The sequence below is a fragment of the Petaurus breviceps genome, unplaced genomic scaffold (assembly GCF_028583685.1).
Source record: "Petaurus breviceps papuanus isolate PSGF00001 unplaced genomic scaffold, PetGlider_PUasm1.0 689, whole genome shotgun sequence".
In the NCBI taxonomy this organism is placed as follows: domain Eukaryota; kingdom Metazoa; phylum Chordata; class Mammalia; order Diprotodontia; family Petauridae; genus Petaurus; species Petaurus breviceps.
The window spans coordinates 12,536,909-12,558,128 of record NW_027186458.1 but is presented as its reverse complement, the minus strand read 5'-3'; the positions used below and the strand labels follow the sequence as shown (position 1 = coordinate 12,558,128).

The 21,220-nt window shown below is 51.7% G+C and overlaps 2 protein-coding genes across 3 annotated transcripts in view; both read right to left on the bottom strand.

Moving 5' to 3' along the window:
- The window catches only part of LOC138174636 (BOLA class I histocompatibility antigen, alpha chain BL3-6-like), a 451,117-nt gene that overhangs the window by 124,190 nt on the left and 305,707 nt on the right, over positions 1-21,220 (bottom strand). The window lies entirely within an intron of this gene.
- Positions 16,339-21,220, bottom strand: part of PRAG1 (PEAK1 related, kinase-activating pseudokinase 1) — a 44,249-nt gene continuing 39,367 nt past the window's right edge. The window contains exons 6-7 of one of the 2 annotated variants that reach the window (XR_011171793.1): positions 16,827-17,848; positions 16,339-16,753 (exon numbers count right to left, since the gene is read on the bottom strand). Coding sequence is in view for 1 of the 2 variants with exons in the window: in XM_069104985.1 (XP_068961086.1) it covers positions 16,895-17,848 (954 nt within the window). In the remaining variant the exon portion in view is untranslated. Of the gene's footprint in view, positions 17,849-21,220 lie in introns of both variants that reach the window. The other variant, XM_069104985.1, reaches the window with a different exon arrangement.

The following is a 21,220-nucleotide window of genomic DNA, read 5'->3' as shown; positions in this document are numbered from 1 at the left end:
GGGGGGGGGGGGGGGGGTGGATCAGAGCAGGTGGCCTGTTGTCCAAGCTTCTACCACCTGCCCTCTATTTATCTGGTCTGTCCTGATTTTTGTCTCCCCCATTAAAACGTGGGCTCCTGTTTGTATCCCCAATACCGCACCCAGTGCCTGGCACACAGCATTTATAAGCATCTATTAAGTGCTTACTGTGTCTCAGGCACAGTGCTGAGCACTGAGAGTACAAAGAAAGGCAAAAGATCCCCATCTAATGGGGAGACAACATGTGAACAGCTTTGCTACATGGCCTGTTTTCAAAGAGGCCTAAGGACATCACAGAGGGTGGGCTCTTGATTCGTCTGTGAATTGGGTCTAAGTGAGGCAGAGTTGCAAGTCAGGCTGACTGGCCATGGCCCAGGATGTAGTGGCTGACCTTGGTGCCTTTGTCTGTCCACTCTGAGCTCACCACAGCACCTGCTACAGCTGTCTTCATGGCCACTGGAATGGTCAGTCCTCATCTGCCCATCTGTCATCCAAAGTCTTCACATGCTTGAGGTGGACACCCCCAACTCACCCAGAGGTCTGAGGTCTCTCGGTTACCCTCAGCCTGGTGTAACCCATCTGCCAAAATGGTGGCCACTACCCACGTCATGGCTTCTTGGAGCCACACATGAGAGTTGGGTGAAGGTGGCCACTGAAGGTGGATGAGCAGCCCTCCCACCAGCAGGCTGGCTCTCCCTGAACAGCCCAAGGGGCCACCCTGATCCTGGTATCATTTTCCATGCTTCAGTGGTCACAGTTGTTGCTTGTTATGCCAAAGCCTGGCGGCAGCAGAAACACTGTAGGGATGGGGGATGCTGAATCGGCACCTGGCAGGGGAGGGTGGCCCTCCTGCTGCTATTGACCACCTCTTCTTGGAGCGGCTCTGGGGCCATGCAAGGCCTTATGCACAGCTGCAGGAGGCAGTCTTGTTGGGCTGCTCCCCCCAAAAAACCACTGGGAAGATGCAGGTAACATTAAGGGTCAACATGCATTTGAGGCCTACCTACCATGTACCACACACCATGCTAAACACTTCACCAATATTATTTCATTTGATCCTCACAACAACCCGGGAAACAGGTGCTTTTATAATCCTCATTTTACAGTTGGGGAAACTAAGGCAAACAGGGAAAATGATTTGCCCAGGGCACACAGCAAGTATGAGTCTGAGGCTGGATTTGAACTGGGATCTCCCTGAGTGTAGGCCTTGAACTCTAGCCACTAACATCACCTTTATCAAGTAAAACATTCAGTTATCCCTGGCTACGGGGTTACTCTGTGTGAGTGCCCTCCCTGCCCCAGCCATGGTTTAACCTGAATCTGGAGGGAAATCGGGAAAGGGCAGAAAAGGATTGGCAGGCCTGTGAAGTCCTGCCCTCTGCACATTCCCTGCCCCACCCAACTGCCCTGCCCGGCTTAGAATCACCTCACTGAATTCACCCGATTTTATAGCTGTTTGCTGTGGAGCAGAAATGAGAAGCCACAAGGCGGGTTCCTTGGCCGAGTGTCAGGGGGCCCAGGGAACACAGAAAACAGGTCCCTAGCTTTGGGCAGGCACTTGCTAATGCATTCCACTGACTCCATTTGTCTAGGTGTTTTCAGTCCTGTCTGACTGACCCCGTTTAGGGTTTTCTTGGCAAAGATGGTAGTGGTTTGCCTCAGTTTCCTTATCTGTAAAATAGGCTGGAAAAGGAAATGGTAAACAGGGTGAAGTGGCTTTCTCAGGGTCATACAGCTAGTAAGTACCTGAAGGCAGATTTTGAACTCGGGTCTTACTGATTCCAGGACCAGAGCTATATCCATTGGACCACCCAGCTGCCTAGTGACTCCATTTGCAGGATAGTAACTTCCTCTCCAAAACACAAAATCTCTTGGAAACTTGAGGTGTGAAGCAAGAAATAAGCCCTTCAACCTCATTCCTAGCTGGAATGGAACCCCAATCCAGAAGGTCCAAACGATGCCTGAACAGCACCAGAGGGACCAGTGGACTTCTCTAACCACTCCACAGCCTTGACACCATTCAGCAATGTTCTCAGCTGCAAGTCATTTAACTTTCATTTGAAAAACTTCCATGATGGGGAGCCTGCTCCCTCTCGAGACAGGGAATCCCCCTTTTGGGTACTCTCATTGCCATAAAGTCTTTCCTTGTATTAAAGGCAAAATCTCCTTGGGACTTTTACTGTGTGACCCCTGAGCCTCCTGAGCTCCCTACCCATCACTTACATAGTCATAGACTTTCAGCAGCACATGGGCCCAGGTCATCGGGTCACGGTCCAGTCCCATTCACAGGGAAGCAACCTCTTCACCAATCTCTTGACCACTGGTTCTCCAGCCTTTGCCTGAAGGCATCCAATGACAGAATGTCCCCCATCCCATTTTTAGAGAACTCTGTCCCCTGGCCAAGCCCCACCAGAGCATTCCTTTCATGGACCTTTCAGGGCCCTTCAGCATCCTGGTCACCCCTATCTGCGTGGCCTCTCATTTACCAAGGTCTTTTGTTAAATGTCACATCCAGGATCCCTTTTGGCAGATCTCTAGATGTGATAACCAGAGAAGATGAGAGGGGACTGGAAAGTCCCAGACAGGAGCTCCCAGAACTCTGAAATCACCAGAGCTTTTTCAGAAGGCACCTGGTAACCCATACCTACTACGTGTTCATTGAGGGGATTGTTGAGTCTAGATGTCACATCTGCCCCATCAATGACACCTTATTAGCCTTGGTCTTGGGCTCCAGTCTGGTGAGACCCCTTTGGGTGGGCGCCCTGACCCCCACCTTCTGGAGCTTCCTCCTGCCCTATTCTAGAGGGATGGCCTTTTGGATTGTCCTTTCCTCTCCAGCCTCAGTTCCAAGGACCCGCCAGCTATACCCATATTATTCTGGTTCCACTCTTTGGGTCATTGCTTAAGGCCCTGGGTGCATGCAGGATGCCCATGCGCACACAGTCCTGGGAAGAAGGGGTCTTATGTACTTGACCATGAGGCACACACACACGCAGAGAATTCAGGGTCACCAGGCAGGAACAAGATTGAGGGACCTGTGGGGTATTCCTTTGTATTTTAGCTTCCTTCTCCCCATGAAGCCCCTAAGTCATTGGTGGGGACACCTGTGAATAGGCAGTGCAGCCCACTGGGAAGACTCCCATTGGCCATCTCCTCTGACCTCCAGTATTCCCATGGATGTGGGACTCTGTCCTCACTGCCGGGATCCGTGCCCTGCACCTGTGTGAGGGGTGGGAGGAGCAAGCCAGCCTCTTGGGGCCCACTCGACTTCAGGATGCTGAAGGAAAGGACTGGGAAGAAGCCACCTCCATCGAGACTCTTCCCCACACAACACTGTGTTGACCCATCTACACTCTCCCGTGTGGGCTTTCTCTGCTTTCTGGTTACCATCAACTTGGACAAATCTATTTCTTTGCCATTCACTCTCCATGTTTATTGTGGAACTGATATTTGGAGGTGAAGGGGTCAAGAATTGACTATAAATCTCGGGGTCCTGCTTTCCCAGTGAAGGAAAAATTGATCAAAGTTTATCTTGAACCTGAAACTCTCCTCCCCTAGATTAAGGAAGCCGACAGATAACCATTGCAGCCTGGTGTCCCTTCTATCTGCGGGGAGCAGACCCGACCTCCTGCTTCCCCTCCGGGCAAGAAATGAAACCTCTCTTAGGGGAGGAGTTGGGGGGAGGCAGGGGACACTCTGTTATCCTGGATGGGGGGGCAGGGGTGACCTCCTCTCCTCTTTGTGACTCCGGCTCAAAGGAGCGGCCTTAGGAGCCTTTGCCACGCGCTGTGTCACAACTCGGGAGCGGGTGGGGGGCTCGATGTCCTCGGGCTCAGACGAAGGCCAAGGTGGAAAGGCCGGTCCTTCCCTTTGACGCTCCTCATCCTCTCTCCTTCTTGTCCCAGGCATGGGATGAAAGAGGGTCCTCTCTGCTGTTACTGCCCCACTGGTGAATGGACGGCAGGTCCGTGGGGACACCCGTGTGGCCGCGTGGTCCTGCCGGGGGATGGACTGGACCGCTCAGCCGCGGCCGCGGTCCCAGGTAGGGCCGCCCTGCCTCTCCCTCGTGTGCGGCCCCCGCTCTCAGGAGACCCCCCACAGAAGCGCGGTGGCAGCCGGGTTGGGGACTCACTGCCAGGGCTACCTCTGCCTTGGGGGCTTTGACAACGGGGGAAACTGAGGCCTGGGGAGTGAAGTGCCCGCCCAGGGCCATCCGGGATGAGCATCAGATGAAGGGCCTGGGCTCCGTCCACAGCGCACCTGGTAGGGGGTCACGGGCTCCTTTCTGGAGGATCTCCCCCCCCCCCCACGTGGGCCTGGGGCGGCTCAGCCCCGGGTGCTGCCCTTTTCTTTGTAAGGGTTTAGCACACCGCGGGCGCGATCCCGCGAGCCGGGACTTGACAGCAGGACCGTGGCCGTGGCCGGACGGGGAAAGCGCCTGGTCACGTGGCTTGAACTTTCTGGCTGGCAGGTGATTCTCTCTTCATTCATGCCCCGTGGGTTTCGTGACTGACAGGAGTCGCAGCCAATCAGACCTCGTCTTGGAAAGGGGTGAGGGGGCAGGTAACCCTAACCCCAAGCACACTTTCCTGGTTGCCTAGCTCCCCCTTTGTTTTGGGAGCAGCAGCCAGCCAATCAGAGGTCCCTGCCCGAATCATGCGATCTCTTTCTTCCTCGGGAAGGAGGATGAGCCAATGAGCATTCGGATATCCATCACGTGGCCTCTCAATTGCCCAATCCAGAGCAGGGCCAGGAGGAGGGCGGGGCGAGATGAGAGCCTGTGAATCAAATTTCTCTTGGGGGTGTATGGAGCGTATGGGTTCTGTGCATCGGGCACCAGCATGGGCACGGACTCAGGGTGCGCGCTCCTCCTCCCCTTCCCCTGGAAGAAGTACTCTGTTCCGGGTGCTCCGCCCCTCAGGGCCCCGCCCACGGAGAGGAGGCTGCGCGCGCATCAGGGGACTCTCCAATTGCCGGCTAGCTTCACGCAGGCGCAGTTACTCTCCTAGTCTCGCCCCTCCCCCCGCTTGTGAATTCGCTCCTTTTCTGGGTGTGTAACCAAGCACACTGGTGACTTGTGTGTGTGTGTGTGTGTGCATGTGTATTCTTTCACGTGTCATTGGTGAAAAACAAACCAACTAAAAATGTCTTAAGTAGCCTCCCCCCCCCCTATCATGACCCTGGATTGGTCGGTGCCCTTGGGGAGGGCTCGCCCCATCCAGGGACACTGCATCCAAGAAGGCTGGATCTCCCCCATCCTTCAGTTCCGGAGACAGGACCTGGGCAGCTCCTCGGACTTGAGCAGCCCCCCAGAGCGCTGCCCCCAGTTGAGGGAGTGAGCAGGGAGAAGCTGAGCCTGCGGTCCGCTATGGTGGTCACTATGTGACAGGTGGTGCTTGGACACCTCCAGGAAGGGGCGCCTACCTGCTCCCGGGGCAGCGCCCTCCATACTGGGACAGCTCAGTGCCGCGCCCCCTCCCCACCCCGTCCCCACCTGGGCACCCTGCCCTGCCTGGATGGGCTCCAGCTCATCTCCGCCAGCCCTAGGCACACACGGTGGGACATGAGCTGGTCAGTGGGCAGCGCCACGAGCGTCCGCCCCGACCCTGTGCCCTTGGCACACTGGCCCTCGCCCTTCGGCCTGCGTGAGGTCCCCCTCTTGAGCCGGCCTAGGGCTTTCCGTTTGTCCCCATTTACTCGAGTTTCCTGGGATTCGGACCTGTCCTGGTCTCTCTGGATGCGAGCTCCAGGGTCCAGTGTGCTCCTCTCAGGCCCCGCTTTGCGCCACGCATGGCCATCAATGCCTTTGTCCACGCTCTAAGAGCCGGTGGACAGAAGAGGGCCCTTCTCTGGAGGCATTTGGGGTGCCCCCTCCATTCTGATGGGCTCCCCGGACTCAGCCATCCTCCAGCTAGCCAAGCACCACTTCCTCCAGGCTGGTGAGCTGGAATGGTTCATCACTGACACTCCTCTTAACCCCATGCCCATTCCTGTCCAGCTCAGCAAAGTCATCTGGCACTCACAAATCGCCCTCATGTCTCTTCTTCTTCCATTCTTAACTGACTGCATGGGTGGACTGCCAGCAGGCCACGGATCTCTGCTCCCCTCTGCCTAATGCAGGCAGACCCCCTGCGGCTTCCACTCACCTCTGTGATCCACTCTGACAAAGTCTTGCTGAAGTTCTCTGCCAGCCCCAAGTCACTCTGGCTCTTGAGGAGCTCATGGGGTGCAGTGAATAATGCTGGACCTAGAATCAGGAAGACCTGAGTTCCAATGTGGCCTCAGACACTGACTGGCTGTGGGACCCTGGGCAACTTACTTCACCTCTGTCTGCCTCTTCTATAAAAAGGGGATCATCACAGCAGGGTTGTTGTGAGGATCAAATGAGATCCTGTTAGTAAAGGGCTCTGTAAATGATCTAGAACATTAGAACCCTCTGACTTCGGCCTTGCTAGTGTCACTCCCACTCCCGACGTCTGGCACCAGCGAGCTCTTCAGACATGCCTGTCCCGTCCCCAAAGACCCTCACCAGCCTCGGTGCCTGGCCTTGGCATTGCCTCTCCTGCTTCACTCTCCCATACCAGGAGTGCTCTCCTACTTTCTTAATGGCCGGTCTCCAGTGCCATCCTCCCCTCTCAGGGCTTGCTCCCTCCTCAGTTTACCTTGAACTTATTTGCTTGTCTGATTACCAGAGCTATCTCCCAAAAAAATGTAGGGGCAGGGCTGGTTTTGTCTGCATGTCCCAAGCACCTAGCATGATCCTCCTTTGCCACCAAACAGGTCCTTAATGAGTTCTAATTGCAGTCTGTTCTTCTGCATGGCTTCAGAGAGTCAAGTTAGACATAATGGGCACTAGCTGCTGAAGCCAGCTTGTGGTCATTAGGAGAATTTCCCCCCACCCCCTTATGAACAAGTTATGGTATGTGATTGTGATGGAATATTACTATGAAATGAGGAAGCTGATTTCAGAAAAAACCTGGGAAGACAACATAAACTGATGCAAAGTAAAATGAGCAGAACCGCAATTGTGATCATTGCACAAAGATCATCCGTGAATGACTTACAGCAACACAATGATCCAAGACATCGCTGAAGCACCCATCGTGAAAAATGCTGTCTCCAGAGAAAGAACTGATGGTCTGAATGCAGATGGAAGCAGACTGTCTTTCTCCTTATTTTTTCATGGCTTCCCCTCCATCCTTTGGATCTGTGTCTTCTTCCACAATATGACTAATATGGTAGTATGGTTTGCATGACTGAACATGTCTAACCTGTCTCAGGGAGCAGAGAGGTGAGGGAAGGAGAAAATTTGGAACTTAGAATGTTTAAATGCTTTTGAACTGAAGGTTAAAATTATCTTTATAGGTGCGGCTAGGTGGCGCAGTGAGTAGAGTACTGGCCCTGGAGTCGGGAGGATGTAATATCTGACCTCAGACACTTAACACAAATGTGTCCTTGGGCAAGTCACTTAACCCCAATTGCCATCCCCCCCCCAAAATAAAATTGTCTTTATATGTAACTGGGGGGGAGGGGATAAAATACTCTTTAAGAATAAAAATACCCATTTGCTATAAGTGAAAACATTTCACCTCTTACTGTCCCAGAGAGCAATGGTTACACTAACTTGGTGCTATGGGCTTTTGTTGCTGGGGGTTTCAAGGGCCGGCTTACAAAAGAAGTGCTTCCAATCAGCTTAATAGACTGGTTGAGATTAAACTAGAAAGAGCACAAAAGTGAAGTTTGTTTCAATTACAATTACATTTGCCTTTTAACCATATTGTCATATAAACTTAGTAATTTCTAATTTCTAAATTTGCAACTGGAATATTCAAGTGCCTTGGAAATATTAATTGGACAACTGTGTGAAGGTTGGGTTGGAGATGGAGTAAACGCTGAGCAGGGAGATTTGTAATAGTCCCAGCAAGAAGTGATGAGGCCCCAGCTGTGTGAGTACCAGTGATGTTCTGATGGCAGAATTGACAGGGCTTGGCAATGAATGGAATATTTCAGGAGAGTGAATAGGAGAGGGTTCAAGAGACTGAGGTTGGGAACTGGTGTCTGGAAGGACCCCAGATGACCTCAAGCCCTTTATAGATAAGGCAACATACTCTCGGCAGTCTTTAGAGGGAAAGACTTTCCCAAGTCTGACCCACCTGAATGCTTTTCTGGCCCACTGGCACCTTCAGCAGGAATTAGGAAGCTCAGAGGACTGAGTATAGGGAGATCATGAACTCCCTTTGGTAGGTCAGTAACATGGCTGGAATATTCTAGAAAAGATCTTGAGTCATTGCCCATGTGGGCCTTGGGTCCAGGAAGAAGAAAAAGCTGGTTATGTCGTCTTGATAAGGACAATTGGACTCAAGCAGGGGTAGGAATCGTGGAGGGAGAGATACAGAGAGAAGAGAGGGAGGAGAGGGGAAAAGAGAGAAAAGGGAGCCTGGACAGAAATGAAGGACTCCCAATACTTCCCATAGAGTAGATGGGTAATTCAGCAATGCAAGTTGAGAAGGAATGGTCAGCTCGGTTAGACAAGAGGGTTAGTAATGAAGCCGTGAATATCTAGGCAGGACAGGGTGGGTGGCTGGGGGTGTCAGAAGCTTCAGAGAGGTTAAGGAGGAAGAAGAACATGAGAAAAAGCCAGAGACAGCTCCTGACCATTGGAGGATGTGGGGGGTTGGGGGAGCTAAGGAGTGGGCAGAAGGTCGAAACATGGATGTGTCAAACTTTCTTCTCGGAACTTGTCTGTTGAGAGGAAGTGGCAACATCGAATTATGGCCCAAGGGATGGCTGGGTCCAGTGAAGACAACCCAGTGAGGCTGTTTCAGGTCTTTGCCTGAGGTCAGTTCCCTATTGACTGTGACACATTAACCTAGTAGCATTTGGGAGGCATGGAGTTACTTCCTCTCACCACCAGGTGGCGCTCCTGCAGCGATATGGTAAAATCCAGGTTGCTTAGTGTTGAGGGTGAGATGGGCAATTCACAGGTCAGCTAGCTGGCTCAGTAATACCACTACTAGATCTGTATCCCAAAGAGATCAAAGAAAAAGGAAAAGGAGCTACAGTTACAAAAAATATTTATAGCAACTTTTTTTTTTCCTATGGTGGCAAACGATTGGATATTGAGGGGATCCCATCAATTGGGGAATGACTAAACAAGTTGTGGTGTATGATTGTGATGAAATATTTCTGCGCTGTAAGGAATGATGAGGGCGGTGGTTTCAGAAAAAACATGGCAAGACCTATATGAACTGATGCAAAGTGAAGTGAGCAGAACCAGGAGATCATTATACACAGTAACAGCAATGTTGTCATGAGGATGAACCATGAAAGACTTGGCTACTCTGATCAATACAACAAGACAGTTCCAAAGAACTTGTGATAAAAAAAATCGCTATCTCCCTTCAGAGAGTGCAAATTGAGGTATAACTTTCTTGCTTTTTTTAGGTAATGTGGTAAATATGGAAATAGGTTTTGCATGATTTCATATATATGGATATCATTTTGCTTGCTTTCTCAGTGGGTGGGGGAGTTATGGAAGGGAGGGAGAGAACTTGGAATTCAAAATTTAAAAGAACAGTGTGTTAAAATAAGCAATCAATTTTAAAAAAGAAAGAGGAAGAAAATCAACTTTTTAGTTGAAGGAGAAGGATTAAATCAACCTGTGAAAAGTACCTCCCCTATTTCTGTAAATGATTTAATTGTGAAAAGAAACTTTTGCCTTTCCCCCAAGATGGCACTGAAGGCAAGAAGGAAGTGATTCCCTGACGCCCAAGAGAGAAGTCAAGTCCAAGGCATTGAATGCCAAGAAGGTGATGTTGAAGGGTATCTGTAGCTACAAAAAGTTCAGAACATCCCCCACCTTTTGGTGACCAGGACACCAAGACTTTGATGGAAGCACAAATACCCTCAGAAAAGTGCCCCCTCACAGGGGTGCCTAGGTGGCACAGTGAATAGAGCACCAGCCCTAGAGTCAGGAGGACCTGAGTTCAAATCTGGCCTCGGAACTTAACACAAAACTAGCCGCATGACCTTGGGCAAGTCACTTAACCCCAATTGCCTTACTTTCCCCCCTCCAAAAATAAAAGGGAAAAAAAGTGCTCCCAGAGAAAGTTTCCCTTGATCACTAAATCTACTCTGAAGAAGATTGAGGACGACACCACCCTCGTTTTCTTTGTGGGTGTGAAGGCCAACAATCATCAGATCAAGCAGGCTTTATAGAAGCTTCATGACATCATGGCAAGGGTCACACTGATCTGGCCTGATGGAGGCCTGTGTGCACTTGCTACAGACCAAGATGCTTTACATATTGCCAACAAAATTGGAATCATATAAACCGTGTTCAGCTGTCCCACTCCACCTACAAGAAAACGTTTTCCAGTGGGGAAAATAAAAACTCTCATGTGGGGAAAAACTGTTAGAATCCATGGGTAAAGAAACATGTGTTCAGTAAACGTGAGACCCAGAAGCACAGGAGGACTGTGTAGAGAACTGAAAGCACCTTTTTGAGGACAGAAGTGTCTGAAGGCTGAGAATTATGGTCGGTCCCATATTTGCATATAATTTTGTAGAACTTGAGAGGTTAAAACTCTTCCTTTTTCTTTAAAAATCAATCATTGTTGTAAGAGAGAGTTTTCGACAAGGCAGAGTAGCAGAATATGAGGGAAAACTTTGGCAATGTAGAAACGGAAGATATCGATAGTGTACAAAATGCGTTTGTTAGATGGTAAGCCCTGTGAGGGCAGGACCTTCTTGTCTTTCTTTGGACCCTCATATAGACCCTTAAATGTTTATTGACTTGATCAAAAACTTTCTTTCAAAAAGTGAATGGTGTATTATTGTGGTTGACTGATCCTATGTAAATGGAAAGAATGCTAGAAAGGACTAAGGACCATGAGTATAAGGCGTATACTTTCCCCCAAGTGGGGTCACCCCAAGCACCCTGAGAGAGTTTGAGCTAATGTTGCATGCTAAAAGTCCTTGGGGGAGGGGGCAGAGCCTGGTTTGTGGCCAGCACATCACACCAAAATAAGATACAGGCACCATAGATACAATGTGACTTCCCAAGAACTGGGTGGTGGGGACAGCAGGAAAATATCTCTGGCAAGAGACAGTTCTTGAGTTGAGCCTTGAAAAGAGATTGGAGGGTTGTGGCATATGATTGTGATGGGATACGACTATACTGTAAAAAATGACCAGGGGGATGGTTTCAGAGAAACCTGGGAAAAACTAATGGAAAGCAAAGGGAGCAGAAGCAGAGTAATTCACATTGTAACAATGTTATTGTCATGATAATCGACTGTGAAAGACATGGTAACACTAACCAACCCCACGATAAACCACCGTCCCTAGGACTCATAAGGAAAAACACTCTCCCCTCTACAGCCAAAACTGATGGATTCTGAGAGCAGATTGAAGAAATGTTTTTCACTTCATTTTTGTTACTCTCCCTCCTCACCCGCCATGACTAATGTGGAAGTATTTTGGATGACTGTATATGTATGATACCTATCATATTTCTTGCTTTTTCAATGGGTGGGGGAGGAGATGGAGAGAATTTGGAGAATTTTTTAAAGTAAAAGACATAGGGACTCCACAAGGCAGAGGTGAGGAGGGAGGGCATTCCAGGAATGGGGGACAGCTCGGTATGGAGGCAAGGATGGAGAACGTCACGTACTGAGAACAAGTGGGTTAGAATGGCCTGAGTGGAGAAGGTGTCTGGCTGGAACACCATGTGGGCCAGGGCCTTAAATGCCAAGCAAAGGAGGTCAAAGAACAAGATACAGGCTTCTTGAGCAGGGAAGTGACATGGTCAGTCTTGTCCTTAACTGACGGCCTAAAGCAGCATGAGTCTTTGGGCTGATACCTGAGAGCTACCTAGCAATCCCTCCACCAGTCAATCAAGAAGTACCGATGAAACACATGGAAGGGAAAAGTGCATCTGGAGGAAGCTCCTGCCTGTGCTGCTAGTGTTTCTTTGTTCCTTTGGATGATTTGAGGTGTGGAATCTGGTTGGGGGTCTGCAGAATTGCTGCTGAACCCCATTAGCCTTTGTCTAACCTAGGAAGGGGCCAGGAGTGGGACTGAGTGGGGGAGGCACAATGCCCAGATCTCTGGCTCTGACTTTTCCTCCCTCTCATCATCTACATGAGAGAATGGAAGAGCCTTAGGATCCAATGGCTGAAGGACCCCCACCCCCAGAGTTATGTGGCTGTTGCTAAAATAACCCATACATATCTTATGGTTTACCTGTCAGAGATGGACTGGGCTGTGTGGGGAATGTGCACCAGGAAATAGCCAGTGCAGGGCTTCTCAGGACTGCCTTGCTTCTCCCTACCCAAGCACCAAGGAGGCTTTTTGCCCAGCCCAGGACAATGGAGTTCCTGTCTTTCCTCACACAGCTGGGTAAAGCCCCAAGGCTGCCAGCTGCCAGTGTGGCCTTCCCCATGCAGATCCAGGACCCACATGTGACCATGGAAGATTTCAGAAGCCAGGGTAGGATGCTGCAGCAGACAGCCTCTTCTCCCAGAGGCCTCGTGCCTCAGTTTACCTTCTGCTTCAGCCCCAAGGGAAGCAGCAGCCCACCAGCTGAGCTTCTCAGGTTTGCTCCTTTAGTTTCGCATTAGTGCCAACCCTGAACTTTTTTTCTTTTTTGCTTTTTGGTCACATGGCTAGTTTTTGTGTTGTGTCTGAGGCCGGATTTGAACTCAGGTCCTTCTGACTCCAGGGCCAGTACTCTATTCACTGAGCCACCTAGCCGCCCTTAACCCTGAACTTTTTAATTCTTGTGTTGGGGAGCTCAAAGGGTCTGATCCATTTGTCTCTTCCCCTTCCCCCCTCAGTGAGCTGGGCTCTCCTGGTGTGCACTCTCCCTCCCTCAGGGGGTCCCAGCACTTCTCCATCTTCTCCCCCAGCATGACTGCTGTGGGTGTGAGACCTTCCCAGGGGACTTCACCAGATTCCTGTTGACCTTTGAGTCCTTCCTCTGCTGGTCATGCTTCCTCTAGATGGTGGGGTTGTTTACAGCTTGGGGGCTGTGCAATTCTCTATAGATAACAGTATATGACTCTCCACTGACCTCACCATGGCTCAGGTAGTGCTGATCTGGCCCCCAGAATCTTCCTTGGCCACCATCCCTGGAGGTGAAGCAGGGGAGCTGCTCTGAGATGAATTGGGTGCATCCTAAGCCAAAATGGGCCCCACCTAAAGACAAATGGACCCTCCAGAGCCCTGACACCTGGGACTCCTTGGATGGCAGCTCCATGTCCTTCTGTCCTTGGAGATGCAGAAGGGTACCTTGGCAGATCCTGGGCCAAGTAGGGTCTCTGGAGTTTGTCTGTAACTTACACACCATTAGGGACCACAGCCTGAGATGGTTGCCCTGCTGCTAACACTTTGGACTTGTCTGATGAGCCTGGACCTTCGAGACCCCCAGAGGCTACTTTCTGACCCCCTGCCCCATGTCCTCACACATACACTCTGGGGAAAGGCATGTGGTAGACAACACTGTCTTTGTTTTGACTTGGTTCTAGGAGCCTGGGCCCTAGGGAAATGCCTCCAAAAGGCCCCCACTTAGGAGCATACTGAATTGTCTACATGTGTACTGTGGAGGAAAAGGATGGGGAGGAGGCGGGCAGTGGGCCAGTATTGGAGAACAAAAGTCCTGTGGCTGTGCTGAAGACAAATCCACAATCTGTTCCTTTGGGGAGGGGGAGATGCCAGCCATTCTCATTCCCCAGTGGTTGGTCACACCCTGCCTTGGGTCAGGCCATGAGACTTGACATGGATCTCAAATGTCTCTGTGAGACTCTGACTCTGCTGGGCTGAGTGGCAAAAGGGCCCATTAGGCCACAGGGTGACTGCCCAGACTCAGAGCCCAAGGGGTCTAAGTCTGATTAAGGTGAGGGCCTCACATTCAGATGAGCTACTCCAGGGAAGCAGGAATGAAGCCCTCTCACCCAGGCTGGGAGGGTGGGGCATGATCCCAGAAGTTTCTGGAAACTGCCCAAGGAGACAGGTTTGAACATGGTTCCCAGGATCCCAGGCACTCAGGCTTAGGACTGGGGGCAGGAGATTTCAGAGGGTCGTGAGTGAACCCAGCCCCTCACTTGACAGAGGAAGTTATGGTCAGAGGACTTGTTCAAGGTCACCCAGCTATCAAATGTCTGAGGCCAGACTTGAATGCAGGTCTTCTGGTTTTGTACGCAAGATCTCCACTCACTATGCCCCCACTGCCCCACAAGCAGACTCAAATGAAAACAGCATTCTAAACAACTCCAAAGAACTAGGGTTTCTCCATCTTTTCCTCTACTCCAAACTACCCTCATGCACAGGAGCAGCCCAGAAGCTTGGTACTCAGAGCAAAAGAGGGGTGGCCTCTACCCCCTTGATTCCCCTTCCTCAGCCCCCAGGATGTCAGTCCTGGTGGGGGCCACCCCAGAGGATTCCTGCCTCAGTGTGAGCCTGCCTTAATGGCCACTGAGATAGCTGTCAGCACTGAGTCTCATTCTCTGACTCTAGAGAGAACACCAAGGCTTGTAAGCAGGAATGTCCAGGCAGCCTGGCAGTGCCAGGCACCATTGTCTCTAGGAGACACACCAGATCAGCCCCATATCTGCTCTCTGCTTCTGCCTGGTGGTCCTTGGGATGGGATGTTTAATATTCCAGGGCTGGGGCTCTGGAGGAAGTCAGCACCATGGCAACCAGACACCCAAAGAAAGGAGCCAGGCTGCCCGGGTGACCAGGCATCCAGAGCCAAACCCTGCCCTGCAATCTTGAAGGGACACAAATGAGGACAATCTGTGACTTCACTGAAATGGGGTAAACTCCCAGATGAGAAAATGGCCTGAAGTGCCGAGAGCTCAGAGTAAAGGACGTGCCCAGGGTCCTAGAGAGTGTGTCAGAGGTAGGAATGGAATGGTCTTTACACCTAAGTGTAGGTGTATGGGCTGGGACGTGGAAGAGGGACAGAGACATGCCTTGTGGGAAGCAGCTGTCCTCGTTTTGTGTGGGTGGTAGTTTTAGACAACATGGACATGTGTCTACATCAGGGAAGGAGTTGGGAGGGAGAGATGTTCCTCCCTCCCCTCCTCCTCCCCCCCACCATGGCCAAGTCTCCAATTTTCCCCCTAGAATGCAAGAGCCTCAAAGGCAGTTTTTCTTGTACCCCGAGCATCTGGCACACAGTAGGTGCTTAATGAGTGGATCTTAGTTGATATAGCAGGATAATGACATGGCAGGCTGGATGAAGAGCCTGAGGGGGAAGGAGATGAGGAGCCTGGGGATGGAGGACCCTGACTTCTCTAGGAGGAAGCAGACTCCATTGCAGGTGGGGCAAAGAATGGGAACCTGACAAAGGGCTAGGGTTAGAGCAGCTGCTGCAGGAAATGTGGTAGGGAGTTAATCAGAACTCTCTACAGCTCTAGCTGCAGCTAAGGCCCAACCCAAATTGGGAGGGATTCCTCTGCAGGTAGCAAGCTTCCCAGCCTTGGGGGGTGGGGGGGTGGGGTTAAGGTAAGCTAATTCTATTTCCATCTCCTCCTTCAGAACTGGATTGTAAACTTGATGAAGCTGTCACCAAGTGCTCCTCTGGGCCTGGAGCCAGAAGGACCAGGAAGGTCCTGTCTGATGCCTCTGGCTCTTCCTGAGGCTACCTGCCCATTTCTCAGACCAGGACACAGGTCCAGAGAGGGGGGCCTATCCAGTCCTTTCATTGTGACCCAGCCATGGGCAGGCTCAGTCAGAGCTGGAAAGGCTCCTAGGGACCACATCTTGCAACCCCATATCTACTTTGAAGATGGAGAACTGAGGTACAGGCCCATTGTTTCTGAAAGTGCTGCTGCTGTCTTTTGTCCCACAGCTGCCCTTTGGGTGGAACAAAAGTGGGCAGGGTGACCCACAGCTTCTGGAAGGGGAAGGGCCCAGTGGATCCTGGGAGCAGAGCTTGTTGGGAACCCACCCTCTCCCCCACCTGTCTAGAGCCATGCAGTGTATCTGAAGTGGAGAAACAGCTTTGCCCCTTATCACTTGAGTGACCTGGCTAAGTCCCTGGTCCTCAGTTTCCTCATCTGCAAAATGAGGGCTTTGATGACTTCAGAGGAAGAAGCCGGCTGCTGGTCAGCTTCCCCCCACCTCCAGCCTGATGGAGGCCTAAGCATGACGAGCTAGGGATGCAGAAGCAGTGCCCATTCTGGTCCCAGCAAGTCCTGGGCTGGGCTTTCTGACTGGGCAGTCCTGCCTAAGGTTTGGCTCCCTTTCTTCTCTTTTCTTTTTTTAGAGGCAGGGGCAGTGGGGAAAATAAAAACTCGTTAATTTTAAAAGGTAGAATGAAATAAAAGTTCCATTTAAAAACCAAACAACCAAACCCTCCAAAGGAGGGGTTGGGCTAGCTCACAGAGGGCCCTTCTGCTCTGGAGACCTGGGAGAAGCCCAGGCAGGGGCCACAGCTCTGTGCCACCCATGATGGACCTAAGGGTGGTGTGCAGCAATCCCAAGGGCCACTGGCTCGGTGGGCTGCTTCAAGGCAGTCTGAGGTGGTGAGAGAGGGACTGCAGCCCCCAGGGTGGACATTACCTCCAACAGAACTGTGATGCCCCCACCCTAACTGTGTGTGTACGTGTGTGGAGAGGGGAAGGGCACACTGGGGGGTAGGGGGTAGTGGGGCCCTTGGTCCTGTGCATCTGTCTATTTGTATCCCTGTTCCTGCCCCTCCAGGCGCCCTCTGGCCCCGTGCATGTGCCTGGGCAGTCGTCTCTCTGTCCATGTGTTGGTGCCACCCCCTCCAGGTGCCCTCCCAGTGCCCATGCATGTGCCTGGGCAGTCGTCTCTCTGTCCATGTGTCCATCCCCCCCCGCTCCAAGCACCCTCCCAGTCACAGTGGCTACAGCAGCCTCAGTGCCTGCAGCAGGGTGGTGGGCTCTGCAGAGGCCAGGTACTGGCAGCAGAGCCAGTCCTCCAACTCCACGGCAGCCCGCTGGTCCAGCGCCTTCTCGGCCAGTTTCATCATGAGCAGGGCCCGCTTCATGTGCAGCCAGTTGTGCAGAGGGCCCTGTGCCAGCTCACGCCGAGGCCCCCACAACAGGCACTGCAGGGCCCGCTTGGCCTCGGCGATGTGCAGCCGCTTGATGGGGTCGGCCTCCAGAAGCCTGTGAGCCAGCCTCTGAAGGCCGGCCGAGTAAAGGGAGAGGGCTGGCACCGGGGGCAGGTCGTCTGCCCTGTAGTCCTGCTGCTGGAGCTGGGCTTGCTCCTCGAAAGGATTGGGCTGGTGCAGCAGCTCGTAGATGAGGATGCCTGTCTGGAACTCATCCACCTTCTTGTACTGGGCAGCCACGAGGATCTCAGGTGCCAGGCGCGCCTGGGTCCTCCTCTGCTTCTCATCGGGCCCGCTGCCCCCGCCAGCCCGTGCCTGCTGCTTGGCCTGGAGGAAGTTGCTGATGATGAGGCGGGGCAGTGGCTGGTCCCCCAGGGAAGCGCCTGGGCAGGGCACCAGCAGCAGGTTCTCCAGGCACAGCCCCCGGTGTGTGATGCCATGCTCCTTAAGGCTCTCCAGGCCCTGGCACAGCTGTAGCAGCAGCAGGCAGACTCGCCGCTCGTAAGCCTCGGGCTCGGCCCAGTGGCGGGAGGCCGAGTCCCGCACAAAGTCGGCAGCCGTCTGGTGGGGCACCTCCCGTGTGATCACCACTGCGCAGTCTTGGTCCTGGGGCTCCTCGGGAGACAGCAGCATGCTAGAGGGCACTGAGGCCACAAAGTGGCCACAGTCCTGCTGGAGGTTGAAGTGAACAGGCACCGAGAGTTCGCAATAAGATGCCCCCTTGGACACGGGTGTTTTGCAGATCTACAAGAAGAGACAGGAGTTAGGACAACAGGCTGCAGCAGAAAGGATGGGAGCCTGGCGGCCTTCAGGTCCTGGTCCTGCCGTTGACCACTCCCACCACCTACGGCAAGCTGCTGTAGCAATCTGGTGCCCAGATTCTCCCTCTGAAAGACCCCAGGGTTGGTGTGGTGGAGCTCTGAGGGCCTTCCCAGTCCTCCCCCAACATGAGGTCAGCCAGGCCTTCTGCCAGGACAAATGTCTTCCCCCACCAGCCTTGGTTTGCCCATCTGTAAAGGAGGATGGTCTCTAAACTCTACGTCTTGGGGTCCTAAGATCCTCTCTCCACAAAGCAGGTTGTGCAGAGGTCTTGGGGTCAAAATAATTGAGATCCCTGGTCAAGTGGGCCTCTGTGGGCCACTGCCTTGCTTTGGATAGTAGGGCCCAGAGGCTGGAAAGGAGCCTATCTCTGCAGCAGACCCCTGAGCACCTGGGGCAAGGGGTTCTTCAACTAGGGTCAAGTTCCTGCTGCTGACTTGGGGAGCTCATGGTCCCTGCAGCCTTGGAGCAGACAGCTGCAGGGCCACGTTTCTCCAAGGTGAGTCTCAGACTCCTCCTAGAAAGCTTTCTGCAGCCTGTGGGACCTTCTGGACCATTAGGGAAAGAACCAAAGCCAGTTGTGGCTTCCGATCTCCTTTAGGGTAAAGTACAGACTTCTTGTTCTGGCATTCAAGGCCCCTGACTACAATCTGGCTGGTGCTTCCTTTTCCAGATTGATTTCGCACTATTTCTTTTCTTGTCCTTGGGGACCACCAAATGGGATTCCAGCTAGGTCTCAATGAGTAAAAATAATGGATCTCTTGACGTGGTTACAAGTATTCAATTTTGTATTATTTGGACTGATGATTGTGTAAAATGTGGTAAATGGTTACAGCCCAGTGGAACTAGGCATAATCTGAACAGTGTGACCACTTGGGACAGGGGTGGCAGAATCCATGCTTGTTAGGGCCTGGCTGTACTGGATCGTCTCAGACTTTTCTTGGCCTTTCCTGCCTCCATTCGTTTGCACGGCACCTGTTAAAATCCTTCTCTAAGAAGGACAAAGAAAGCCAGGCATGAGCCACCACACATAAGGGGCTGTGGGATGTTGGGTCCCCACATGAAGCAGGATGGAAGATGGCAGGTGGTCCCATGTGTGCACTCACTGGCACCCCTCCACAGCAGCTACTGGCTCCCTTTACTGGTTCTCATCCTGTGTTCTAAGGCTGACGAGGTGCATGTTCTGATACCTCCTCATGCATTCATAGAAATACACAACTCTGAAAGCTGATTCGAGAAGTGGGGAATGTGGGACCTCTTTTCCCGTGAGCTTATCTCATTGATTCAGGAGCAGATCTGTTGCCCCATTCACCTTGCTGTTCAGTCATTCAACTGTGTCTGATTCTGGGACCCCGCTGACTAAAGCCCCCTTTGCCAGTTGGCGCTCTCGCCCTTGGAGACCCTGACACTAATGCACAGTATGAGTGTCCTCCTGCTAAACAGGAAGTTGTAACCAGAGAACTTCTGCCATGAAACCTAGATTGGGAATGAGGAGAGAAGGGAGGCTTCTGGAAGAGACACTCAGCAGCCCTGTGAAGAGGGACTCAGAGGCAGGAGAAATTCTAGCCTCACTGCTCACTGTGTGACCCTGGTCATGCTGTGCTGGTTCTCTGAGCCTGAGGTCTTCTGCAAAATGCGAATAATAACAATAATGAGCTGTGTTCCCAGCTCTGTGGAGTATTAGGGACCTTGGTTAAACCTCCTAGAGTGCTGCATGCTACCAGGCTTACAGGAGGTCAGGAGTGCTAAGGGCTTGGCAAACATTCAGGAACCATGCAAATGTTAATACAGAGACTGTCTTCTCAAGGTCACTGGTCCTGGAGCCGAGATTTCCCTAGATGTGCTTGGGTCCCCTTAGGAAGCACACAGGGTTTAACTCTGCTCATGTCGAAGATAACCCTGGGAATGGGCCAGCAACAGCCACCCTGGCTATTACCTGCCAGCTTGCATAGCTTTCTCTCTCCTTGGGAGGTGGGGGGGGAGGGGGCTGATGGGTTGCCATGGCAGCTGAGGCCCTCCCTGTGTGGAGGATGGTTCTGTCCCTTGGAGAGAAGCTGGCCTGAGATGCCTCGGGTCTCTGTCACCTAAGCCAACAGTAAGTATATCAGTGATTCCCATTTTGGGTCTTCTGACACACTAACTGGGCTGTCTCTCATTTCTCCAAAACCATCATGAGTGTCTCAAAATAAATCACAGGGGACTTAGAAGAGAGGAACTTCAAGGAGGAGGAGGAGACAAAGGAGTCAGAAGAGCCTCGTTTCTCAAATTCTCCCTCAAAAATGCAACAGAAACATCCCTGAAAAGCCAAATTAGCAGGAGGAATGAGGGCTGGAAGCCAGAGAGCAGGACACTTTCTGGATTCTAGAGTTTTCCTCCTCACCCTCTCATTTTAAAGATGGGGAATCCAAGGCCCAGGGAGAAGAACAGCCACCTGCCCAAAGTCACATAGAGAGCTCCCTGGAGGTGAAATTCTGTATTCTTTCTATTACACTCGATTACATTCTATTGTGTTCCTTTAAAAATGCTTTTCAAGAAACTTGTAAAACAAATCCAGCCCCAGACACTTGACATTACTAGCCCTGTGACTTTGGGCAAGTCACTTAACCCCAATTGCCCTCCAAAAAAAAAAAAGAAATGAGCAAAAGAGTTCTGACCCAATGAAAAAAAATATGGCTGCAAAGGAGCCGAGGCAAAAATAACACAAGAAAATGAAAGAACATGAACAGAAACATCAGAAGCGAGACCAGGACTTTCTGCCAACAACAACATGGGAAGCCAACCCATTGAAGCAATGAAAGGGAGAATGGAATCTGCCCAAATGTCCCAAGCATGTCCCAAAGAAGGAATGGAGCATGACAAAGAACCAATCATCATTTAGAAAGATTGATGGACTCTACAGAAGCCAGAACTCTTTCTCCAGAAATGGGCCGAAAGATGGATGCCACAGGTGGGAAAATACTCTGTGTGGATGCAGATTAAAAAATGCTAGAAGGGTAAATGGATGAACTCTAGGCTTTGCCCCAAACTGCAGACAAGGGTCTAACTATTCTCTTTCAGGAAATTGGATAAGAAACATTCCCAGAAATAGTGAAAAAGTTCTGAAGTCAGGCCCCATCAGTTTGGAAGGCAGAGAGGTGGGGTGAGCAGGGTCAGTGATGGATGGCACTGACCCCACCCCCTCCAAAAAAGAAGGAAAAACCAATCAAGGCATTTAAAGGGAAATGCAAGAGAGAATGCAGGGAATCCAGGAAGGAAGGTGTAAGGGTTATGGGATTTAAAGATCTCCCATGCCCCATG